This window comes from Strix aluco, chromosome Z, assembly GCF_031877795.1.
Source record: "Strix aluco isolate bStrAlu1 chromosome Z, bStrAlu1.hap1, whole genome shotgun sequence".
Taxonomy (NCBI): domain Eukaryota; kingdom Metazoa; phylum Chordata; class Aves; order Strigiformes; family Strigidae; genus Strix; species Strix aluco.
The window spans coordinates 60,174,458-60,194,360 of record NC_133971.1 but is presented as its reverse complement, the minus strand read 5'-3'; the positions used below and the strand labels follow the sequence as shown (position 1 = coordinate 60,194,360).

At 39.4% G+C, this 19,903-nt stretch overlaps 1 protein-coding gene across 6 annotated transcripts in view; it reads left to right on the top strand.

The window, feature by feature from the left end:
* The window catches only part of PIGG (phosphatidylinositol glycan anchor biosynthesis class G (EMM blood group)), a 98,733-nt gene that overhangs the window by 30,153 nt on the left and 48,677 nt on the right, over positions 1 to 19,903 (top strand). For 3 of the 6 annotated variants that reach the window (XM_074812151.1, XM_074812149.1, XM_074812150.1), the window contains exons 9-11: positions 2,154 to 2,617; positions 10,319 to 10,510; positions 15,086 to 15,395. The exons of 1 other annotated variant lie outside the window; for it this stretch is intronic. In XM_074812151.1, coding sequence (XP_074668252.1) covers positions 2,154 to 2,617; positions 10,319 to 10,510; positions 15,086 to 15,395 — 966 coding nt within the window. Of the gene's footprint in view, positions 1 to 2,153; positions 2,618 to 10,318; positions 10,511 to 10,644; positions 11,903 to 15,085; positions 15,396 to 15,558; positions 15,805 to 19,903 lie in introns of those variants that run through there. 2 more of the 6 variants (XR_012621572.1, XM_074812154.1) reach the window with 2 other exon arrangements.

The following is a 19,903-nucleotide window of genomic DNA, read 5'->3' as shown; positions in this document are numbered from 1 at the left end:
GCTCTAAGATTAGTGAGTTTCTACATTCTATATTCTATATTCTTCTAACAAATGATTTAAACAGTTCAGGAGTTGTAGTGTACTATGCATCTTTGAATGTGAGTACGTTGTCTGTGAGATTTATCTGTATTAATATTCAAGGCATTTTTTAAAAGTTTGTTCATAAGGTCAAATGTAGGAGGATGATGTGGTTGAAAGGTGCAGTTTAATTAACATGAAAGTGGGTTCAGAGATCTTTGTTCGGAAGTACAAATGGCATGCAGTAGTTTCAATCTGGCTTTTAAATTGTTTATCAGGTGGTTAAAATGCCACTTTAAGAGATACTCTGTGGTATTCTCTAATAGAGGAAAAATTAATGAGAAAACAAAATGGTAAAGGATGATTTTTGACAGTGTCTTTCCCAAAATGCTTCACAAGATGTGTTTGTTAAGGAATGTTAGGAAGCCCCTGCTGGCTCTGGTGACCTCGAGGGCTGGGGCACTTGTCCTGCCTTGCTGCTGGAGCCCAGCTGTGCATGCCCAGCCTGGGCCCCTATCCCCATCTTTGGCTTAGACTTTGAGAAGTTAAACAGACAGAGGTCCCTGCAATCAGTGGCTCTGTGACCTCTCACACATAGATGCGCACTCTGGGTGCTCCAGTTTTTGATGCAGACCTACAAGCTTGGTGATCCATGGTTGCTTTTCCTGTTGCTGACAACCTGATCTCTTGTGCACTCTTGATTCCTCCAGCTGCTGCAACCTCGGGCACACAGTCCTGATGGCCTGTGGTCCCCACTCTGGTCTCTGGCACATGGACCCTCACATGCTGCAGTCTCTGGCACTACAAGCACATGGGTCCTATGACTTGTGATCCCGCTCCAGTTTCTGGCATTTGCTTTTACTTGCTCTGTCTCAAGTTGCTGGCATGCAGGCTTGTCCCCAGGTACTTGCAGTGAGACCTTGCAATGCCCAGAGGTGAGACAGAGTACACAGAAAGATAGAGGAGTTAGTAAGACAGGATATATCACAGTGCAGGCACAGGGTTCAGTCAGAGAAGTGCACTGACAAACGCTTGCTTATATGTGACTCTGGCCCTTTTATCCTTCCTCCTCTCAGCTTTGTCCCCAGCCTTCAGCCTGTTCCTCACCACTCCATCTCCCCCACCTTTGACACTTTCCTGAAGCATTGCTTTATGAGTTTGTATAGATCCACAGGCACCATCAGATATCCATAATATTCATGTTCTGTCACTTCCCCCTTATCTGTTACAAAGTCAGAGCTATGCCTGGCGTTTCTTAATGGCCTGTCAATAAGTGGCTGAAGAGTTTTGGTCATCTTTATGATCTCCTTTAGTGCTTACTTACCAGATTTGTGTCTCCATGTGATCTTTTCATGCCTTTCCATTCTACTTTGTATTCCCTGTGAGCTGAAAAGGTCTTTTACCTGATAACATCAATGAACCTTCCACATGCCCTTATGCTCTCTTTTTAGCCGTATGATCAAGGACAGTGATGATAAGGCAATTCCAAGTAGCTGCTGTGAACAGGAAATCAAACTAATGGAGGCATTATACAAGAATATTACAGTTTTAGATAGGCACAGCATTTGAAGTAAGTAATAGATGGGTAAGGTTTAAAGTAGATTTTATGATGAAAGACACATTTCAAGCTAAGCAAGGTTAAGGGGTGCCATCAGGCTGTCTGCAAGTAACTTCTGTTAATTTGAGTAGTGAAGACTGTCACTGTACTGAGTTGAGGGTAGCACAGATTTAAACTATTAGAAAATTACGTATTAGCTGTATCTCAAGTTTGATTTTTGCAGAATTTCTATTTTTACTTCTACAGATGTGCAGCAGGGAGAGAGCTTGTTTCAAACTTTCTGTCACAGGGTGGTAGGGAATCTTAATCTGTATGGCTGTGATGATTATTCATAGATAAGTTTTTTCCCTTAAACAGAATGTGATTTTTAAAAGTATGATTTTGTTGCAATGCTAGCTAAATAGACCACACTAAAATGATTATTTTATAAATTTTGGGGATTTTTCAAGATAGAAATAACTTGTCTCACTGTTTATTTTGTTTTCTTAGAGGAAATTGTTGTAAGCACACTCTGAATGCTTAAACAAGTGAAATTTTTATACACTTTCACCACTGCTGTATTTTGTTTTGTTTCCAGAATCCAGTTGTGTTCAGTTCCAGCTGGTCAGAAATAGATGTGGTGATTCTGGCTGGAACAATTGGCCATGTTTTGAGTTTGGGGGCAAGCAGTTTTATAGAAGAGGAGCATCAAACCTGGTATTTTCTTATCAATACGCTTTGTTTGATGCTGTGTCAGGAACTTTGTAGAAATAATTTTCTTCTGAAAGAATGTGACCCTCAATATAGCACCACTGTGAAACAAACTTTTGATAGTATTGGGGAAGCTTCTGAGTACAAGAATATAGACATTCCAGCACCAGGTATTGGGCATTCAGAATTGGGCAAGACCACCTCTTCAGCTGAATTCATGAAAGGATCTGATAAGTGGATAAGCTTAGCAAGTCCATGGATCATCCTTATTTGCTGTCGACTACTTCGATCCTTGAATCAGACAGGCATCCAGTGGGCTCATCGACCAGACTTTGGACATTGGCTGACAAGGTAGGTATCTGATTTATTGTCATACTTTCTGTCTTATTTAAAAATTACTGTGTTTTGTTTGGTGAAATATGTATACATTTCTATACACTCTCTGTTTAGAAAGTGCTGCAAACATGCGAAGTGGGTAAACAGTGACGTAACATAAGGAATTTTTCACTGCTATTTCATGCAGGAGTAATTGCTTGTATGCTATCAATAATTTATAATCCTTTCCCTGCACCATGACTTATCTAATTAATGCCAATTATATATGATAGGTTTATCAGAGGCAGAAAGTAAATATTTTCCTTGTGTAAGTCAACAGTGTCTGGTTTGGGAAGTAAAAAATTGCTTAATAGAGTTAAACCCTTGAAATTAAGGCAGAAGGTTCTACTCAGTTCCAGACTTTATGAAGTTGCAGGAGAAGATGCTGCACATAGAATTCTTTCTTGTCTATCACAGATATTTAATGTGTGGGTGGAAAACTAAGGAATTTTTCAAGTGTAGTATGATAAACAAGAAGGGGAACTTTTTATAACTTGAAGTGCACTGGAGAAGAGCTTCTACTTTTTCTGCTCCCTTTTAGTATTGTGAAGAACTACAGTCAGTATTCAGTACTTGATATTTGAACTGTCTTCTGTACTTCAGCTGGTGGATGGAGAAGCAGTACCTTGTGACTGACTAGTCAGGGTTTTTTCAGACAGCTGATGGGGAGGCTGTGCTGTGTAAAATAGAAATTTTTTGCCAATATCTTACAACTGTGGATGAAATGCCATTCATCATTCATTAAAAGCGACATGAGAAAATGAACTAATATGAGACTTCTTACTTATTGGCAGCCTCAAAGATAAAATGTTAATTGCTGTGACAGGCATGAGTGCTGAAAGACATGAGTTGTGAGGGAATTTACGACATTGTAGCAGTTGTTCTATACCAAAGCTTTCACCATGCATTCCTCCTCTTGAGGTGAGGTAAGGGATTGAGGAAGGAATGTCATATTCTCAATGTTAAGTCCACATGATAGAGAACTCCTTCATTGTGAGCCAAGCCAGTGTGTGGGCAGGATTAGGTGTGATTTGGTGCGACTAGGAGAATTTTTATAATTAATTCTGAGCATATTCCAGAGATTTATTTGTCCAATAACTTCCTGAGTCAGATGTTTTCTTCAGACTGTCAGCCCTTTTCTTTGGAGTGTACTAGTTCTACAAAGCCATGAAGTTCTTGCAGACCTGATGTTCTTGCAGCTGAAAAATTGTGTTAGTTTCAGAGATATGCTTTTGCTTGTATGGTCCCCCAGGAATGTTCACTGACACTTGAGAATGTTACCAACCTTCTAAAAATTGTGTGTGCATGCCTGGACTTAACGTCCGAAGATCCTGTACTGGTTAAGCGTGCTCCCATGTCTGATTTCCTGGTGCTAGGTATGTCCGTAGAGCAGTAAAACCTGTTATAGCCTTGGGCTGTGGGGACTGAGGGAGATAGCACAGGTAGAACGTAGCCTGCAGATAGAGCAGGTGCTTCTAGGGCTTCCTGATTTATAACAAAAGCTGGGAAATCCTGTATGTCCAGGAACCTGTCAGGAGCTTCCAAGCAATCCACTCGGGTAAACCAAGGTTCTTTACATCTGTTCTTAGTCTTTTTTTTTTTTTTTTTTTTTTTGAGGAGGGAGGGAGGAGAAAGGAGGGAGGAGGCTATTTTTGTGTTTCTTTTTTTTTTCTCATGTGATTTGGAATTGGCACACTTTGCAAAATTCCTATCCATCTTTGAAAACAACAGAATCATAGGATGGTTGAGGTTGGAGGGGACCTCTGAAAAATACTTGGTTCAGTCCCCCTACTCAGAGCAGAGTGATCTGGAACAGATTGCTCAGATCCTTGTCCAACTGGGTCTTTGATATCTCCAAACATGGAGACTCCACAACTGTCGTGGGCAACTTGTTTTCTTTTTCCCCAAAAATTGTTCCTTGTGTTTAAACAGAATTTCCTGTATTTCAATTTGTGTCCATTGCCTCTTGTCCTTTTGCTGGGCACCATTGAGAAGAACATGGCTTCATCTTTTTTTAACACCCTCCACCTCCAATCAGGCTGGTAAGATCCATACTGAGCCTTTTCTTCTTGAGGCTAAATAGTCCCAGTACTTTGAGCTTCTCCTTGTATGACAGATGTTTGAACCCCATTATCATTTTCAAGGTCCTTCACTGCAGTTGCTCCATTATGCCTATATCTTTTTCTGTATTGGATAACCCATAACTGGAGCGAGGGCTGAGCACAGGGGAAGAAACACCTTCCTCAGCCTGCTGGTAACATTATTCATAATGCAGCCCCACATGCTGTTGGTTGTCTTTGCTGCAAGGGGACATTGCTGGCTCATGATCAACTCAGGGTCCACCAGGATGCTCAGAGACATCTCTGGAAAGGTGGTCAGCCCCCAGTTCTGTCCTGATGTGTGTAGCTATTTGTTCCAAGGTGCAGAACTTGTCTCTTCTCTTTGTTGAACTTGCTAAGGTTGGGCCATTTCTTCAGTCTGTCAAGGTGCCTCTGAGTGGCAGCACACCCATTTACTGTATCAACCACTCCTCCCAGTTTTATACTGTGTGCAGACTTGCTGAGGGGGCACTCTGTCCCATCGCCCAAGTCATTAATGAAGATGTCAAATAGTGTTGGCTCCAGTGCCAAGCCCTGGGGTTAATCCTTAGTGACTGACATTCAGGTGGACTTTGTGCTGCGGATCGCAACCTTGTGAGTCCAGCAGTTGAGCTAGTTTTCTGTCCACCTCACTGTCCACTTTCCTAGCCTGAACTGCATCAGTTTGCTTGGGAGGATATTATGGGAGATGGTGTTAAAAGCCTTGTTAAAGCTAAGATAAAGAAGATTGCCTACTCTCTGCTCTTCCACCGAGCTAGTCATCTCATCACAGAAGTCTTGTCAGGCTGATTAAGTATTACTTCCCCTTCATAAAGCCATCACAACTGCATTATTAGAGCTGTCTGCCTCTCCCTTCAGTAAGGCTGAAATACAGCAGCTAGGTATCAAAACCAAAACTTCAGGATTTTAGAGGTAAATTGCTCCCAGTGCCTCCCCACCAAATTATAGCCTCACATTGGGTATGTTTGCTTGGGTCTTGAAGCAAGTAGAAGCGAAAAGGTCCTATGGCTGTAGTCTTAGGCTATGACTGCTTGTTTGGCTGTAATAGTATATTAAAGGAGCTCTTGCCTTACACGGCAAGGTACTTACTGTCTTGCTCCTCCCCTCACTGGCGCTGTATTTTACCAGCACAGCTGTTGCTTTGTCAGTATGCTGAACTAAATCACTGAATAGATGTGGCTGGAAAAATAACCCAAGATGGTGTGGGAAGCTTGTGGCTTTCAGATGGATCACTTCCCACTCTCATTTACCTTCCAGCTTCACAGGCAAATGGACTGACTAAGTAACAGGAATGCAGGAAGGGAGGAAGAGTGTGCAAGCCAGCACTGCTGCTGTTGAAATTCCTATAGAAACAAAATGTGGAAATATCTGCATCTTTTGAAGTGCTGCAGCCATAAACAGTTTTTTCTTTCTGCCATTTTCTAGCATTCCTTACAAAAACCCACTTGCCTTTTAAATCTAATTAGAAAGAAGCAATGATTCACAAACTTCTGCCTTTGGGAGCTTTAAAAAGATTGTCCAGAGTACTGTGCCATGGCAGGGTAAGGGGCTGCCACAGGTCTGCCTTCTCCCTTTCACTGGTGTAATTACTTCTGCCGTGTTTAGGGAGCAGGTGAAAGAGCAGAACCCTGGCAGCTCTGGCACAGTTTGGCTCGGACTACTGTGGAGCTACATCCTGACTTAAATGAATGGAGCAGTTTTTAGTCTAACAGGAGAGTAGAATATATATCACCATGCTGACATACACTTTAGTTGCTTTATAGTGTTAAAAGATTACCCAAATAGCAGTATTTGAAGTACACAGTTTTTGGACTTGAGTGGTGGGATATAGGTGAGTTCTTGGGTCTGAAATGGCTCACTGGACAAGCTTCAGAAAGATCAGTCAACAACGCAACTAAATCTTAGTACATCCTGTGGTTTGTAGAGTATCTGTGAATTCCTATTTGTCAAGCATGCTTGCATTTTCTTTGGTTGGAGTTTTTAATGTCTTTGTTGCTTCTCCTTCACAAGAGAACAGGGTGGTAGAGATGTCTGTTTCCCTAGTGTTTTAATCAGGATTGAGATGATGTGTTTTACTTACAGCATAAATTACAAGTTGGTGATAAGCTGAGTTGCATAAAGCACTTATTCCTCTTGCCAAAATGCATTGCTAGTCTGTAAGGTTGATTGTTATTCTATTTTTAGTGTGTGTTTAATTTGCATATTTATGTCTTAATAGCACATTTTTTAGTAATAAGAAATTAGAACCTTAGATTACATATGCCCTTGTTAGTTTGAGTTAAAGCTACTCAGGCTTTTCCTAGCCAGCCTTCTATTTTGTCTCTAACGTAAACTAATGAACAAACTACCCTCTTTTCCAGCCTGTACTGACCTTTTAGATATCTGTGCTCATGCTCAGACTAATATTTCACTTATCTGGACAGTGCTTAAGAGGCTCAGAGACTATTGTGCAGGTTTGTGCATGGAAAAATGTCAGCAGCAAAACACGGATCAATCTACATGTAGTGTGTTGAATTTGGCTACTAGGGCTGCATTCAGCAGTGCTGAAATAAGGAAAATGTTCTTTCATATTTGCAGAGACTCTGCAAAACCTTCTACAAAGGAGAGAAAAAAAGGCTTTGATAGGAAAAAGAGCAAAAGAAAATCAGACAGTACATGAAGCAGAAGAGAACATGCAATCCCTAAATTTGCCTGAAAGGCGAGTTTTCTTTTTAATTATTTAGTATTCACTTATCTTCATTTGGCTGTTAATCTTGGTCAGAGCTGATACTTGGAAGGTGTCAGAGCTGCTATGTGGCTCACTGTAGGAGGAGTGAAGCTGTCAATGACAGTGCCAGCTTGCAAAGAAGTGACGAGAAGGAGGAGCAGCAGCATGGGAAGATGATAATATTTTCTGTTAGTAATGTACTTAACCATCCCCATATGCCCTTCCCCCCAAAGCTAGCATACCGTGTGACTCCTGTGTATTCTATTACAGAGAGCAGAATGAAAGTAAACAATTAAAAAAGGCTTTATCCACATAAAATATGAATCGTGTACATTTATAATTCCTTTCACTCTACTTGTGTTTGGAGTAGTGAGGTGAGGTCAAAGCAGTGGAAGGAAATGTCTTTAATCTTAATTCTGATACCAGGAGTATGAAAGTGTAGACCACAAGCTGTTACAGTAAGAACATATAGCCGAAGCTCTCTTTTCTTTTTTTCCTTCCCCCCTCCCCAGATTCTCTCTCAGGTAACTATTGGTTCCTCACTTTCAATTTTATGGTTTGGGCAAAACCCATTACATTTCAGCTGAGATCAGAGTAGCATGTTCATGCTTGTATTTCTGAGTAGAATATCAAAATCATTTAGAGCTTTGCTAAATGGCTGGACTCTGTGTTGAGAAACCTCAGTCTCCTTCCAAAATACATACTAATTTAATATGCACTAGCTGTAAGAACTTCAGCTGGAAAAACCTTGAAACCGTAGATGATTTATGCTGACCTGACTTCACTTGCTGTAAATCCTTTTATTGTTTCTTCAGCAAACTCTGTGAAACACTGGAGTAGGGTTTTTTGCAACAAATTTACATGGTCCAAAAAAATCCAAAATGGAAATCACAGAAGACTGTTACCAGAAAACCTGGACACAAGCTGGATATAAACCCCTGTTCTAACAGTCAAGAATGCACCATTTAGTGACTGATGTGCACGTGACTTTGAACATACCCTTCCTGTCTACTGGGCCTAAGAATTTTCTTTCTTTTTTGTCGAGTTAGAGTATGATTTCAATTGTTCACTGTAGAAAACTACAGCTGTTAGTGAGTGTCTTGCTTGATATAGCACCAGCAATTACTTCTTACAGGTAGGAATGTTTTTCTAATTTTTTTGTGTTGATGTGTTAGATTTGCCTCCAGGAGTCTCTTAACAGAAGTGCATTGACTTTTTTAGATGAAGAGACAAAGATGATGATGATGTGCAGCTATTTATCTCTGTTTGTTTTATCTTGCTCTATACAAGGATCAGCCAAGGAGAACACAGCCTGAAAGCTTTTAAAATTTTCCACAAATGTTCATTTGAAAGATGCAGTGGCTACTAAATTAGTTCTTTCTGTGCTGATCGTCAGAGATGGTGCATACACTATCTTCACAGGTTGTGCTGCAGTCCATTCACTGCTTCTGCTCCTGTAGAGGAAGAACAATAGTGAGGAGAAACATAAAGACTACATTTTCTTTCCCGTAGTCTTCAAGTTCTTTCCTCTTTCCTCTACTGGCCTGCAGAGAGCAGGGCATCTCTTGAGAGTCTTGTGAAGTTGTATGAAGCTGGGTCTTGCAGGGAGGAATGACAGGACAATTTTTCTGCCACATATCCTTTCCTCTGTGACTTTGCAAGCACAACAGCTGTAACAGCTATTGGTCAAACTCCTGATAAAGCATGTACTAGGGAATAGGAGAGTAAACCTGTTTGAAGTAATATAATTTTGATTAAATCAAAGATAACACTGGAGTTTCATAAGTGCAATCGGATTTAATGCAGGTAACAGCCCAGGCTCACTGTCAGTTTTCTGAAGTTAGTGATCTTTTATCCTGACATTTTGAAGTGTGGAAGACTGAAGATGGAGCACTTGGCTTTCACACTCTGCATGATGTTCTTAACAGAAAGTAAATCTAACAGAATTAGTGGTTCTAGGCCATTTTGGGTACTGGGAATATTTGCAATAGGCAGGGGTTAGCAATTCTGGATTACAGTGGGCTTTCTGAAATTGCATAGCTAGGTATAGTAGGGGTTGAGTGCAGATCTTTGCCTTACCCCATTACATTTTGCAGTACTAATGGATATTGCTGTAGATTTAAATACATAATGTTGGCAGCATGCTCAATGAAATGCTCTTGATTCTGGAATGAGTGTTATCTGTTTAGGGTGTGGGGGAACAAACAAACTGTATCTGTAACCATCTTGGCCATGATGCAAATTTTGTGTCTTTGTCTCTTGGATGTATTGATCCAGTACAAGGTGCTGTAGTGGCGTAAGGGAATCATATTGTGCTAATATATTTGTGTGTGTATGTTTTAAACTATTTAAGTTTATTTCTGGTGATTTTGGCTAGGTAATGTTTTGTATGTCTAAAATTAAACAAATTAAATACATATGCAGTTATTTAAAAAGGGAGAATAGTTCTAATTCTGTAGTGCAAAAACCTTTTCTGGCTTATGCTAGAAAATGAAATGCTATAGTGTAAGCAAAATGCACTCTTTCAAAACGCATAAATAACAAAACTCTAGTTTAAAAGCATTAGACCTTGTTCCATTATGTAATATGCAGCTCAGTTTTTATGTAACAAAATAACTAGCATATGGTGGAACACAATAATTACACTTTTAAACATGCATGCTTAAATAAAAAACCTCATTAATAAAACCACTTTTCTAAAAATACTAAAGCATTTTATCAAACCTCTTGGAAAGTTCATAACAGATGTCAGTGCAGGGATTCATTTGGAAATACAGTGCTGTAGCTAAAGTTCTGTCAAATGTGTTTAGCAGTAATTACAGTGGCTTGAAAGTGATTTTTGCTTGTTTGTTTCATTGTTTTTTTTCCCAGCTCAGAACATAAATCTGAACTCTCCTTCGTGGCGGCAGTCTCCCTATTTATGATCTTCTTTCTGGTTCAAAGAAGATGCTCCCTGGTTTCAAAAATTGCTATGGCACTCGGGCTTCTGGGAGTCTACAGTTACCGGGCAGCTATTGGGAATGTCATGTTTCCATGGCAACATGACAGCAAAGATATTTCAAAGTAAGTTAATCAACAGATATGTAACTCTATTTCTAGAGAGGTATTAACCATTTGGATATCAGGGGATAAGGTGGAAGGGGACATTATGTCTAGGCCGAAGTCACGTTCTTATGAATAAAACTCTTATTTTGTAGGTAGCCGGCACTCAGTTTTTGTGGTGTGTGCGTAATTTTGAGCCCCGTGAAGTATCTTTCAACTGTGACAGATCAGAAGCCAGTCAGATAAGAATTAATGTGAGGAAAATCTAATAGTTGCACCCTGTATTTTTGCTACAAAGAAACTCCGAATGCACCAGCTCCTCGTTTTAAATAGATTTGCCGCATTTAGCAAAGCGCATGCCAAGCTCATTTAGCTACTTCCCAGTTTTGAAAAATGCTTAGGCAGTAATTGGGAGAGTTACTTTTCCATATCTTTCTTTTGCACATGAGTGTTCTGTAATGTATGGCCTTTCAAGATGTAACGAAATCCTTCCTGATGTCTAGGCTGTGCTGCACAGTGCATGCTAAGGATTTTTACGTGGATGTTAAGTTTCTTGTAGAACTACTCTGTAACTGTAAGAAAGCTATTAGTTTTTTCACAAATAGCTCTTTTGGAATGTAGCTAAGTGGCTTTTGTTTTGTTATGATACTTTTTACTGTTAGGTTATACCTGTCTCTGCAGCCTCAAGTTTTTCTAAATGTCAGAGAGCTATGAAAAACTTCCAGAGTGTTAGGAGGATGGGACCACGGAAAAGAAGTTGTAAAAAAATTGTCTTCTGGATGTAATAAACTTTCTCTCACACTCATTTTGAATTTGATATGGATACAAATGATTTCTGTTGGAAAAATCAGGGGCCAGCAAGTCACAAGATGTGCAGAGATGGAAAAATCCTTGCAGGAGGTGATCTTAGGACCTATAGAAGATCAGATTTGCTAATGAGGCATGTTTTATAACAAATATTTATATGTATGTGTATCTAGATATAATTACATCCAATCTCTTCAAATATTGAAGATAATTCTAATTGTATGCTAGTAATAAATTAATATTGTGTACTAGTTCTGCTGGATGTGAAAGTAATCTTTACTTAGTCTGAAGGATTTGTCTCTGTGTTTGAAACATGCTTGATTTGCTTTGTGTTTGAGTAGAATCCTTGGAGAAGAATAGTGTTCTTGCAATAAGGAGAAAAATATTGCAATGTTGGACAGAACATTAAATACAGCAATTGAGCCACCAGTGAAATGCCATTAGAGAAATAAGTGGAATATTTAAAACACTAAAGGCAAGCATTTACTGGGAACTTGTTCATTCTATAGTCAGCATATTGATTGCAATTGTATCAAGAAAGATACAGGCTTTGTGTATTATTTCACCTTAAATAAATACGGAACTTGGTGATTTGCTTAAATTACATCCAAGCTTTATATATCTCTGATTATACACTGATTTAAAAGTTACTGTCGTGTTCCAAAGCTTTATACCCTTTATATCCTCTATGTAAGTTGTTTGGTGAAAGCTGGTAGGGTTAGCAAACGCAGGTTCTGACCTTTGTGTCAGCATGTGTTCTGTGCCTGGGGCAGGAAATGTGGTGCAAGGCTCTTTCTGGATCTCAATAAGAAAGGACCAACAACAAATGTGTAACAATATAGCTGTTTTAATAAGACAGAGTAAAAACAGGAGTTTGAGTGCCTTCAAAGGCTGGGCACCTTGCTTTCATGCAGCATCAAACAAACCCTAGATGAATCTTCCCATGGCATGCTGTGGCATATGGGTCCCATCTGTGGAGAGGTTCTGCCTCCTTCCCATACCTTGGTGCCTTTTATTTGGTGTAAAAAAACCCCAGCCAGCCAAACCAAAACAAACCCATGTACCTACTCTTGCCAGGTCAGAACATTATCTCTGTCATAACACCCACCAGCACACAACACATGCCAGCACAGGAGTTCCAGCATGGTTCCTGGCAGCAGCTACTCGTGCTAGCTTGTGGATTTGTCAAGCCTAAAGTACAAGGCCTAGTAGAACAGACATGGTTTGCTCAAGATCACTAACTCCTCAAACACATTATCGTCGGCACGGCTCCCAATACAGCATGTCAAAAAAGATGGTAGACACGTGTTACTAGATTTCAGATGTTAGCTGATGTGTTGACATAGTGATCCTAGCTTACCTTTATTAGATGGCTGGTGTGATAAATGGTAAAAGCCTATATAAAGTGCCACCAGGAACAAAACTAGGGCTTTCTTTTAAATGTGTCTAGAGGTATTTTAGTGTATTCATAATATGGAATAGCTACAGACCCAGGCTGCAAGGTAGAGGTAGTTTTGTGTAATATGAAAAAAACCCTGTAGGCAGCCACTGCATTCTTCATGCCTAATGCTTTCTTCTTTAAGAGGGATAATCTTTGCTCTAAAACGCCCCCCTCTGTGTACCCTTTACTGAAGATAATTTTTTTCTCTGAATATGACAACTGCTGGGAGGTGGGTAAGGGAGAAGAAGCAATTGAAGTGTGTCCCGTCTTCTATGGCTTACACTAAGATAACCTCTAAATTAAAAAATGCAAGGAAGTAATTTGCCCTTCTGTTTTCCTTAGAGCTCTTTTTAAAAATGATAGTTTGTGTAATGAAAAAGATGAGCATATACCGTAACAGCACAAAAAAAATAATAGTAGTGCATTTTCAGGGAAATTGTTTTTTTAGTTTGAATTTCCATCAACTGGTTAATTTCAGTTTTCACGTAACTCATTTAATAGTGACAAATACCCAAAGCTATTTCCTAAAGTTTTACTTCTAAGTCAGACAAAGAAATTTGAATATTTAATGGTAATAATTACATCAGAATTACCAGACATACTGAGAAAGGGCACTGAATTGCTGCATTAACCAGAAACACAGGAACTCTCTAAACTTTATAAATTTTTTCCTCCTAAAGGAAAAAGCCCATGGGCCTTACAGGGGTTTTATAAAGGCTTGCTATTTAAGGGAATAAAATAGTAAAGCCCTCTACATATACCTTTAGGTATGAGTTTGAACCTTTGAACGCTAAACCTCAGAACAGAGTACTGTATTCAGGTTCAGGAAGGCCACATCATTATCATGTGGTGGTTTTGCCTTTTTTCTGGTTCTGTGGGTGCAAAAAGAAAACAGAACATGTATATACTTGCTTTTTGGTTCTATTTCCTGTATGTGGAAAAGAAAGATTGAATTCAAGTTCATTTGTTAGTAATTGTTGAGAAGGAAGTTGACCTTCCAAAGACTGCAGAAATATCTACTTTGAAAGGAGAAATTTATTTTTACAAATTTTGACTAGTGGTGTTTTCTGTGGTAGGCTAGTTACACCAAGTATAACTATGCTTTTACTATTTTTAGTGTCATGGTTTAATCCTACATATATTATTAAGTCCGAATGACTCAAGAATCCTCACTTCTGAGTGAATCATATTAACTTTGTAGGAGACCGTGTTTATTCACCACTCACATATAAAATGATTGGTAAACCTTAAGGATAGTGTATATTAAATTATGGATAAAGTGTGTAGATAATGTGTATTCTTATCTTTTGCAAGATAAAAAGTAGATTTAAAACCACAAAATTTTTAATATGCTCATTTGGTGAGTTCATTGGATGATTATTATAGCTTAGCTCACACTAATATGATCTGTGACTTTTTTTTCCCAGTAAACTTAAGTGCATTCTGATGGATGTCTGCTTTCAGTTTGTTTGTTCCTTGGGCCTTGCACTTCTAGAATAGCAGGTCACAGTTTTTAAGCTTACTGGTCCTTGTCCTTGTCAGCTTTTTGGACAAGATGCTGTGTTTCTTCAAAAGCCAACTTTCACTGGAAATGAAGAGGCCAGTGAATTTATAGGTTCCACGAACATAGCAGTAGATGCTAATTATGCTTACTACTTAAAACATTCATTTTTTTTTGTAGTGGGATTGCTTAGGGATTTGAAAAATGTGTGAAGTTCCAAGGAATATGTGTAGCTGTGTAAGGTGAGAAAATGTCTGCAGTGTACAGAAATTTCAGATTGAAATAAAGATAATCAAATACTAACACTGTCTTTTTGGTTGGCTAAAAAGAAACATCATTTGTGTGAATGAGTTGTGAAAAATCACTGAACAGCATAAAGGGAACAGTCATTTTTAAGTCAATTTAATTCCTGGAATAAAGTTTCATATCACTCTAGGAGTATTTTTGGGGTAATTAATTATTCATATTTATGTGAATGTATTTATGGATCTAGATCTTGAATAGTAATAACATAAATTTATTTTGGTTACATTAATTGACATATAATTTTATTTTTATATTTTAGGTTTTTAGCACAAGTAGTTTTCTTTGCTGAAGTTGATTTGGAGGTGTTGTAATTTAAGTATGAACCATTTTTAGAGTTTCTGTATTTAAGAAAGCTTTCTCATGAAATTGTCCAGTACTAGCCATAGAATTTAACCTTATCTGGCAGAACTGCATTGGTCTTACACTCCTGAAAGACTTTTTGACCTGTGAAGCAGATATTAGTAAGTAGCTCATCTTTCTGTTTTATTTATTTATTAATTATTGTTACCTTTTTTTTTTTTTTTTTTAATTTCCTCTTTAGGGGGATTACTGAAGCTCGTTTTGTTTATGTCTTTGTTCTTGGCATAGTCTTCACTGGCACTAAGGATTTACTAAAGTCACAGGTTATTTCTGCAGACTCCAGCCTGAAGAGTACAGGATTATGTGAAGTGTATAGTGGATTGGTTCTATTAGCAGCACTTCTATTTAGACCTCACAATTTACCAGTCTTGGTGTTTTGTCTGCTGATTCAGACAATGATGACAAAATATATCTGGAGACCTTTGAAATTTGATGCAGCACAGATTACTATCATGCACTACTGGTTTGGCCAATCTTTCTTCTATTTTCAGGTAAGCTGAATACTCTCCTTGCTACGGGGGTGGGAGGGGGGATAGATTTTGAGAGAAATATTGTCCATTGTGAGTAAAATGTCAACTAAATCTCAGAGTGAAAGAGTTTACTGAGTTCTCAGAAGGGTTTAGTTTCTAACTATTGTTAATGTTTTGTTTTCAGAATCAGGGAAAGATGCACACCTGGATAACTTATCCTCAATATAGATTTCCAAAAGTGTTAAAAATATCGGATACCTATACCAGGGGCAATTTTGGTCTGCTAGTAGTCCTCCTAAGTACTGTTCTGGTGATAATAAATTTTAAAATTTCAGCTGATAAAACACAGATGTCTTTTTGTCCCTGATTCTTGAGGCTTACAAAACCTTTGTAGCACCACAATAGGTCTACATACAGTTTAATACTGAAGGTAAGTTCTGTGACAAGGTAATGTCTCTATGAGAATCAGAACTAATTGCCATTCTTATTATATTCTTTCCTGAAGAGCCTTATTAATTTCAATAATATAGTTCTCTGCATTGAATATAAGGTTGCAATTCCACAAAAACTTTCCTTAGCATTGAAGCTGGACAACAGCTTCTTTCAGCTTCTAATAATGTTGGAAACTTAGTGTAACAGACTGTCTTAAGAGGACCTTTGTTCAGTTGGGAGTCAGGTTGTTTGTGGTTTAAGAGGAGAGACTGATTGTTGTAAAATTTCAAGGTGAGACCTGCGTTGGCATTACTTTTGAGGCATGACTGAGGATGTTAGAACTGTGGTCAAGCTTAGGGTATTTCCTACTCTGTTTCTGATCCTGTTAGTACTGACTGAGGATTGGTTTGATTTTGCTCTGAGAGTACATGTCAGTATAGGGAATTGCTGATGGGGATAAGCTCATCATGATTCATCCCTTCTTACCCAGTTTTCCTGCTCAGAGGATGTAACATTTCTTAGTTGAATGGCTTTTGCACGTCTTGAATGTTACTGCTCATGCGGTCAGCACTCATTATGGCTTTCTGAGAGCAGCCCTTAGTGGGGTTGTCAAGAGGCTGAAGGCAGGGTACTCTCAGTACTGAGCTACCAAGCAAAAGCAGCTGCCAGAAATTTAATGGTGGGTAGGCTGGCAGGAAAATCCTAATTATGGAAAAGGGACTAATAAAGAATTGTTTGAATGTTTTCATAAAGCACCCATTTTCAGTGATGATGAATTCTTGGTACAGCTGGATGAGAATTTCACAGAACCACCAAATCACAAAAGAGTTGAGGCTGAAGGTGCCTCTGGAGATCATTCAGTTCAACCTCTCCCCATCCAACGGCAGGTCAGCCAGGTCAGGTTGGTCTGGACCGTGTCCAGTCCAATTTTAAGTACCTGCAAGGATGAAGACTCTCCAACCTCTCTGGGCAGTCTATGTGCATTGCTTTTCATCCTTTTGCTAGTCAGTACTGGGTGACTGAGAAGGTCAGATCTTGCTACATCTTCTATACTCCCCCTCATCAGGTATTTATACACATTGTTACGATCCCTGCTGAGCTTTCTCCTCTTGAGAGTAAACAGAGGCAGCTCTTCCAGGTAGATATTTTTATGACAGATGCTTTGTTCCCATCATCACTGTGGTGCTTCAGTGGGCTTTCTCCAGTATATCCATGTCTGTCTTGTGCTGGTGAGCCCAGAACTGGACGCAGGAGCCCAGATCTGATCTCACCACTGCTTAGTAGAGGGAAAGGAGCATCTCCCTCAACCGCCTAGTGATGCTCTCCTTTATGAAGCCCCAGGTGCCATTGGTCTTCGCACAAAGGGCAAATGGCTGGCTGATAGACAACATGGTGTCCACTGAGACCCCCGTGTCCATCTCTGCCAAGCTGCTGGTTATGGTTACCCACCAGCCTAACCAGTTATGGTTACCCACCAGCCTGACCCAGGGCATGGATTTATTCCTCCCAAAGTACCGGATTTCGCTTTGCTGAACTTCATGAGTTTCTTGTCAGCCCATTTCTCTAGCCTGTCAAACTACCTCTGAGTGGCAGCAGACCCATCTGCTGTATCAGCCACTCCTCCCAGTTTTGTATTGTGTGCAGACTTATTGAGGGGTCACTCTGCCCGGTTGTCCAGGTCAGCAATGAAGACATTAAAAAGTATCAGCCCCAATGTCAAGCCCTGGGGTTGATCACTAGTGACTGGCCTCCAGGTGGACTTTGTCCTGCCGATCACAAGCCTGTGAGACCAGCAGCTGAGCCAGTTTTCAGTTCACCTCACTGTCTTACTTTCCTAGCCTGGACTGCATCAGTTTGCCTGGGAGGATGTTACGGAAGATGGTGTTAAAAGCCTCCTTGTGAGCTGAAAGACATTAGTACCATGCAGCCCATGTATCTTTGGTCAATGTGGTATGATGGAATAGAAAATAAGGACTTTCTGAAATAATACATTTGCTGTGGAAGTATAACTGGGCGGGTTAAATTTTGTGTCTTCTCTGATCTGAGTGCTGCAAAAAAATGGGGAATAACTTTTCTGGAATTGGAAAACATGTTCAGCTGCTTCAGAAATAAGCTGTCAGAGGCTATCAAGAGCATAATACCTCTTTTCATTTGACCTTGTTATACCAAAGGTTTTTTTTCTATACCAATAAAAATGTATTTATTCAAGATCAGTAAAAGGTAACAGTTAGATTTGATAGCACGTGTTGTGGTTTTTTAGTGATTTTTATACTGGTGTTAGTGGGAAAACAGATATGTGTTTTAAGATTTTTCTTTTAAATGACTTATTTTTTACACTTTCAACTAACCTTGCAATTCAGGAGTTTTTTGGTTTTTAGAGGACTGGAAGAAGTGATTTTCATTTTAATTGTGTGTTCTTGTGTTGGATATCCTGCATTTTCAGGGCATCCACCGAGGCCCCATCACCCCACTGACAATTTTGACATTTCCTCTACATGTGTTTCCTTTGGAAATAGTAACTTCCAGCATCATACAGATTTCAGCAAACTTGAGGATATTTTAAAAATTAGCTCTGACAAGGTAGTCTCTTGCATATAGACATGCTCCTGAGTCATAGTATCTAAAGCTCAGAAAGGAGAAATTCTCTGTTGCTTCATTATGAACCAGATTGCTTGATTGGTCTTTGTGCATCTCCTGTCACTCTTAAGATCTGGACAATAAAGGGTGATAATTACTTATCAAAACTTCTGGTAGAAGCAGACCAAAGATTTTTCCCAATGTTGTTTCTCATGCTGGTTTATTATTAACTCCAAGATATGAAATAGAGCAGATACAGATAAGGAGCTGCCTTTTTGTGTCCCATCACATGTCTGTAAATTCTAGCTTTGAAGAGATTCTTCTGAATTTAGGAATGGCTTAACAAAAATTTGACAAATTCTTACTCTCTTTACATGGGGCCCTTTAAAAAATGTATCCATTTCTGAAGAATTTGCCAACAGTCTTTTGCAAATTTGTTTGTCTGCTTGGAAAACCAAGGTGTGTGCCTATTCAGCATGCACAAGACAGAACAGAATGACAAATTAATTGAATTTTATAAAGAACAGTTTTGAGTGTGGCCTATTTCTCTATTTTTGCTTTCCCCCCCTCTATTTGTCTCTATTTCTCTTTCTTTTTTCTATTTCAAAACAACCTAGACATGTTTCAAAAATAGAGAAATCAATTCTGCTAAGGGGAAAAGTGCTTTTAAGAGTCAGGACAGATGGAATTTTCTTCCACCCCCCACTCCTTGAGAACAAGTTTTCAGTTCTGTTTTAAAAATGCTGTAAGTACAGTCACATTAGATGCCCTTTCTAGTATGGAGATTGTTTGACCAAAATACTCTTCAGATGTTAGCTTTGTTCTTTTATTCTCTGATGAAAAAACTGTTCTGCCAGGATGGAAAGGAACAAATTGCATTTTACAAGGCGAGTTTTCTTGCCCTTCACAATTGAAAGCAACTGTCTGATGTGCAAAATAATAATGTAGAAAAGTAGAATGGTCGAGCTGGTGTTATGACCCGGCCTGGGAGCCTAGGGAGTTGTAAAGGTTTCATGATCCCCCCGGGTTCAATTAAGGTGAAATGGCACTGGAAAAGAAAAGAAGAAAAGAAAAGGAAAAGAGGGGGAGGGTGAGGGAAGAGGGGAAAGGAAGAGAAGGGAAGAGGGGAGGGGAAGAGAAGGGAAGAAGAAAAGGAAGGGAGAGAGAGGGGGAGTCAGAAAATCCAGATTACCACCCAGGTTCCAGCGTTGTCTCAGGTCTGGTAATCTTGGGTGGTGGGTGCACACCCGGCAAAGTTTTCTGTGCCTTTTTGAGTACATCTTATCAGCTGATCTGCATACTACTCAAAGAGAGGTAGGTATTCCACAAACTCATTTGCATGAGAGAGAAGCAAAAGGCGGAGCATGGGTTCTATGCCTGTGTTGAGGGGGAATTGGGTGCATTGACCTTTTTGTCCAATTGAGTCGGTGGTCATCATATCCCTGTACCACCTTTACCTTTTCCTCAGTGTTTGTTTCTTGGATAATTTTCCAGCCTTTAGCTCCATCTGGTGTCGAGTG